This window comes from Frankliniella occidentalis, unplaced genomic scaffold, assembly GCF_000697945.3.
Source record: "Frankliniella occidentalis isolate FOCC.00 unplaced genomic scaffold, Focc_3.1 Scaffold1501, whole genome shotgun sequence".
Lineage (NCBI taxonomy): Eukaryota > Metazoa > Arthropoda > Insecta > Thysanoptera > Thripidae > Frankliniella > Frankliniella occidentalis.
Genome location: NW_026268602.1, coordinates 1 through 5,337, shown reverse-complemented (window position 1 = coordinate 5,337; position 5,337 = coordinate 1). Strand labels below are relative to the sequence as shown.

Sequence of the window (5,337 nt, the reverse complement as noted above, 5' to 3'; positions counted from 1 at the left end):
TTCTGTAGTTATACTGTACCGCACGCACGAGTGCGGGCGGGCTTGCCTATATCGCCCCAGTCCAGGGCGCCTTACTGGCCGAGCGAGTCGGCAACCCGCCCGCACGAGTGCGTGCGGTACAACATTACTACAGATGTGCGCGGGGTTAATCAGCTACCTGGTATTTCAACTTGTTCCAATTTATTTTCGAAAAAAAAAATATTTTTTTTTAATTCCTAAGGCCGTCCCTACGAACGACGTGGTTTTATAACGCCCCCGCCCGCTCGCCTCACCCGAGTAGAGCAGCGTGTGCGAGTGGCCGCCCACGATCAGGTCGACGTGCTTGCTGTTCCTCGCGACGCGCAGGTCGCCGGCGAGGCCGTCGTGCGACACGCACACGATGATGTCCACGCCGGAGGCCTTGAGCCGCTCCGCCTCGCGGTCCACGGCCTCCACCTCGCCCGTCCAGCGCACTCCCCCAGTGTCCGAGATGTCGTGCGTGTTGTTGAGCATGTAGCCGACGACGCCGATGCGCCGGCCGCCGCGCGTCACCACGATGGAGGGCTTGACGAGGTCAGCGAGCTGCGGGTCGGCCGAGGCGTTGATGTTGGCGGCCAGCGCCGGGAAGGACAGCCGGCGCAGGAACTCCTTGACGTTGTGCACGCCCTGGTCGAACTCGTGGTTACCCAGGGCCTGTGCGGCGAGAGATGTCGGGTCACTATCAATTCAAACGCAATATTTTTTCCCCTTGAATTCTCCTCATTTTTTCAGGAAAAATTTTCTTTCGATTTCCCCTTGAATTTTCCTTGATTTCAAGGACTTAAGTGGTGGGACTCACCATGGCGTCGAAGCGCAGCCTGTTGAGGAAGAAGGACATGATGGCGTGTCGGTGGACGAAGTAGTACAGCGAGCCCTGCAGAGGCGAGACGGGGCCCAGTTCTCATTGCTACTATGATGATGCCGTGAAACAGGTAACCCCGCGATGGCGTCTAATGACTGTCTCACCTGGAAGTTGTCTCCCGCGTTGAGCACGAGCGAGTCCGGGTGCTGCCTTCGCAGCCGGTCCATCGCGGTGGCCACCCTGGCGATGCCGCCCACGCAGTTGGTCCCCCGGCACGGGTACGGCACGCACGTGTTCACCTACGCCAAAAAATACATATTGGAAATCGCATGTTCATTTATCGAAATCGATCGACCTCCAGGCAGTCCAGCGAGTGCCGGCTGGCCTATGACGATACCCTCCAGCGGGGATATTTTTCTTTCGATTTTCCCTTGAATTTTCCTTGATTTCAAGGCCGGCGGCGGGAGAGGATTAGACCGACCGTTCGCCTCTTCTGTTCAAAAAGAGTTCCGTTCAAGAAAACGTTCATTATTTATTACTGTAACGTCTTCGCCATAAAAGAAAACAACGTTTTATTTTAAGATGCTGTTGCGTTGGTGGGATGCCAGGTGAATCACAAGTACCCGACTTTGAATAGAGCCAGCTCTATTACTCACGCTCACGCATGTCGACGATGAAAGAGGAGAGTAGTGCAAGCACACGATACACCGCTGGAGGGCTTCGGTGAGAGGACCGTCGTCGGGGAGCGTCCTAGTCACGGTAATCGTAGTCCTAGCCGAGGGCCGAAGTGACCGACTGACCGCGCCTAGGCTCGGTCGAGGGAGGGCCGGCCGGGGCGGCGCCTGGCACTTGGCCCGTAGTTGATTATGCGTGAGGAAGGTCGCTATTGTAGGTTGGCCTCGGAAGTATAGTGTTTATTTCATTTAAATGAAATTCAATTGAACCTAATTTGGTGGCTTCCTGTTCTAGTCACGGCTCACGAGGGGACTCATACAAGCGTAAATTCCCGAGTCGGTTGAAACTTTGGGGTTCCCGACGGTTCCCCGAGGGGTGTGGAACTGAACACAAAAAGTGTACATCGACAAAAACATTCAGAAATAATCATGACACATTAGGATAAATATTGTGACAAATTTTCAAAATATGTCACAATATTTATGGTACAATCTGAAACAATCAGAAAATCATACATAATCTGACACAATGATTGTCTACACCCCAGGTAGAACACAATCGTCAAAAACGTTGACCGTATACAAAACGATTGCTGACAAAAATTCGTGCCGATTTGATATTTTGGTTATAGGGGGGAGTCCAATTTCTCAAAAACGTTAACACCTCGTGTCAACTGCGAAACGAACCCATGAATAAGAAACGTAAATTAAACATCCTAATGTGAATAAGAGTAATAAACATTTTCATGTGAAGAATTCAGGTGCCAATTCGTATGGAAATGTTAATCGTCTTTTGGTCCTTTTTGCACATCCATCAGCCCTTGTTGCGTAATGACACCTGCCGCACGAAATGGTATGCAAACCCGCAACACTGATAACAGGGGTGTTCACTCTGACCCTCTGGTACCTGGATTTAAGGTGGGAATGGGAAAATACCCCGGGGGGCGGTTCCCAAATTGGCGTGCCATGTTCAAGAACTAACTCTGTTGTCGTACAGCTAATTTACGCGGAGGCGTCCTATTTAAGAGACGCGAGCCCATAGACCTCAGGACTAGACAGCCTTGGCCTTGGCGGTTACTGTTATACACAATACCAGACCGATAATTCCGCTGTCCGTGCAGCTCACTCGAGTGCTCGCCTCGCTGCCCCTGAAGATGATCGTCGTCGTCTTGCTGCTGGTGGCCGTCGTACTCACGGTTTCCGCCCTCCTGGTCCGCTACTGGGGCGCGCTGTCCGAGTTCAGGCGCGTCCGCCGCATGACGGCCAAGCTGCCCGGCCCGCCCATGTACCCCGTGATCGGCAACGCGCTCGAGGGGGTCTTCGGCGAGGACGACTTGTACGGCCACCTGCAGTCGATCATGTCCACGTACGGGCCCCTGACCTGCCTGGCGATAGCGCACCTCACCTTCGTCTTCGTCATGGACCCCGACGACATGGAGGCCGTCATGACCAGCCCCAAGACGTCGCACAAGTCGGTGGTGTACGGCGCCGGGGAGCAGCTCCTGGGCCGCGGGCTTGTCGTCGTCAACGGGGTCGAGTGGCGTCGGCACCGCAAGGCCATCACGCCCAGCCTGCACAGCGACATCCTCCGCGACTTTGTGCCGCTCTTCTCCAAGCAGGGCGTGGCCTTCGCCGACACGCTGGCCGAGCTCGCCGACGAGGGAGTGGTGTTCGACGTGACGCCGCTCAGCGGAGAATGCGCTAACCGCGCCATCTGCGAGACCGTCATGGCCTCCGACACAGACGAGGACGACCCAATGATGCGCGCTTTCCTCGACGCAATCCCCAAGGCCCAGGACCACTTCATGTACCGTCTGTGGAGGCCCTGGTTCTTCAGCGATTGGGTCTACGCGCTGCATCGCTCGCGGTTCCAGGACTACCTCAAAGTCAAGGACGCCCTCGACCGATTCCCCCAAAAGATCATCCGCGAAAAGAAGAAGGCACTGCAGAAGAACGGGACCCTCCCCCAACAGAAGCGGCAGTGCTTTCTGGAGCACATGCTGGCCTCTGAAGAGGGCGCAGCTCTGAGCGACGCGGAGCTCGCCGCTGAGGTCAAGACCTTTGTTATGGCAGCCTCGGCGACCTCGATGGACGTCCTTTCCTACCTCATCTACACGCTCGCTATCCGCCAGGACATTCAGGACAAAGTTCGACAAGTAAGTTAAACACGACGAGAGCAAAAATTAGGCGTCATTCCAAATCCTCCTCCGATAGTGAAAAGAGATTTTTGCCCACGAAGTGGCAACAGCGCATGCCGAATTTTCTCTTGAAATAAATCGCATTTAGAGTAACTGACAACAAAATTACGCATTACCTCTGTCGGTACCTTGTTAAATTTGGCGGGGACAAATGACTTTCTTTTTTTGAGAAGACTCATCGATTACCCATTTTTATGAACCTATTTTTTTAAACCTAAATTAATTCCGAGATTTCCGCTGTTGTCAAGTTGTTGGCGTGATCGTCCTGGTGGCAATGTCATTTTCGCGCATCCGTGGGTTTCAAGGCAGGCTTTTCTTCGTTTCTAGGAGATCGACGACATCTTCGGCGAGGAGCGCGGGCGCCCCGTGGAGTCCTCGGACCTCGCCCACATGGAGTACACGGAGCGGGTCATCAAGGAGACGCTGCGCTACTTCAGCGTCCTGCCTCTCTTCGCGCGCACCGTCACCGAGGACTTGCCCCTGCCGTCCGGCTTCACCGTCCCGCGCGGCTGCGAGGTGGCCTTCTGGCTGCCCTCCGTGCACCGGAACCCCAAGTGGTTCCCGGAGCCGGACAAGTTCGACCCGGACCGCTTCCTCCCGGAACACTCGCGCGGCAGGCACCCCTTCGCCTTCGTGCCGTTCAGCGCCGGGCCCAGGACCTGCACCGGCCGGCGGTACGCCATGATGTTCCTCAAGACGGTGGTGGCCGCCATCGTGCCGCGGCTGCGGTTCGAGGTCCCCGACGACGGCCCCAAGCGCGTTGAGGACATACCGCTCTTGATGAACGTCTCCATATCCGTGCGGGGTGGCGTCAACATCCGTGTGCACCGGCGGTCACAGACAGACATGAGCGTAGTCCCCGCTTCAGACAAACCTCTTGGCCGGTCTCAGAAGCCACTTTGACCCTTGAGCTGGACACACTTGGATTGCCTCTGCAGGCGCGGCCGGAACACCGGTCACTGCCTCTCTGGCTAGGATGCCCCTAGAGAGCCCCTGCTGCACGTCCACCAACCTTCACGGAAAAAAAGAATCAGCTAAATAAGCTAATGCATTCGCTAATATGCCCTTAGATTAGAATATTAGCTTTCCTAGCTAATTCCCAGCTAAGAAAGCTAAAATATTAGCTTTCACAGCTAGTTGCTTTATTTTGTAGACAACCGCCATGGCTAATTTATTAGCTCTCCTAGCTAATTCTTAGCTAGGACAGCTAATATTCTGATCTAAGGCCACATTAGCGAATGCATGAGCTAATTTAGCTAATTCTTTTTTTCCGCGTTCTGCAGTCTCGCACAAGCTCTCACCGCGGCGACGCGCGGTGCCTGCAAGGTAGGCAACTCAGCCAGCTCGCGCGGGGCGCAGCAGCCTATCTCAGCCCCCGGGGGTGATCGGATAGCCTCCCGGGTTGTTCGACTTCGGTTGCTAATCCCAGCCCCAGTCCCCAAGATTTTGGTGTTTTGATTATTACCCTCTAAAATACAAAATGTGGAACTTTCGGGGGCCGTGGTACGAGAGCGACAACGGCAGAAGTCAAACAATCCGACGAGCTCTCCAATTGACCTCCCCGGAGGCACACGAATGTATTAGATCTCTCTTTTGAGAGTAGGGTACCTTTTCCCACAACATTTGTAATTATTTAGATTATATT

The 5,337-nt window shown here is 54.5% G+C and overlaps 3 protein-coding genes across 3 annotated transcripts in view; 2 read left to right on the top strand and 1 right to left on the bottom strand.

Moving 5' to 3' along the window:
* LOC113217005 (apyrase-like) overlaps window positions 1–1,119 on the bottom strand; it is a gene marked incomplete at its 5' end in the record, with an annotated part of 2,719 nt that extends 1,600 nt beyond the window's left edge. Inside the window, 3 exon segments of the mRNA XM_052276052.1 lie at window positions 273–672; window positions 818–892; window positions 985–1,119. Coding sequence (XP_052132012.1) covers window positions 273–672; window positions 818–892; window positions 985–1,119 — 610 coding nt within the window.
* A 1,529-nt stretch (window positions 1,120–2,648) lies between these two features.
* On the top strand, window positions 2,649–3,255 carry LOC127751862 (cytochrome P450 4C1-like). Its single transcript, XM_052276050.1, has 2 exons — window positions 2,649–3,161; window positions 3,238–3,255. The coding sequence occupies exons 1-2, from the start codon at window positions 2,649–2,651 to the stop codon at window positions 3,253–3,255; spliced, it is 531 nt and encodes a 176-aa protein (XP_052132010.1).
* Window positions 3,256–3,438: 183 nt separating this feature from the next.
* LOC127751861 (cytochrome P450 4V2-like) lies at window positions 3,439–4,595 on the top strand. The gene is made up of 2 exons (XM_052276049.1): window positions 3,439–3,650; window positions 4,020–4,595. The coding sequence occupies exons 1-2, from the start codon at window positions 3,492–3,494 to the stop codon at window positions 4,593–4,595; spliced, it is 735 nt and encodes a 244-aa protein (XP_052132009.1). The 5' UTR covers window positions 3,439–3,491.
* Window positions 4,596–5,337: the final 742 nt, after the last annotated feature.

Bases quoted from the DNA above. Each gene is read 5' to 3' on its own strand.
- LOC127751862 (XM_052276050.1), top strand. From the start codon at position 2,649: ATGATCGTCGTCGTCTTGCTGCTGGTGGCCGTCGTACTCACGGTTTCC.
- LOC127751861 (XM_052276049.1), top strand. From the start codon at position 3,492: ATGCTGGCCTCTGAAGAGGGCGCAGCTCTGAGCGACGCGGAGCTCGCC. The intron at 3,651-4,019 runs GTAAGTTAAACA...CTTCGTTTCTAG, and splicing joins TTCAGGACAAAGTTCGACAA to GAGATCGACGACATCTTCGG.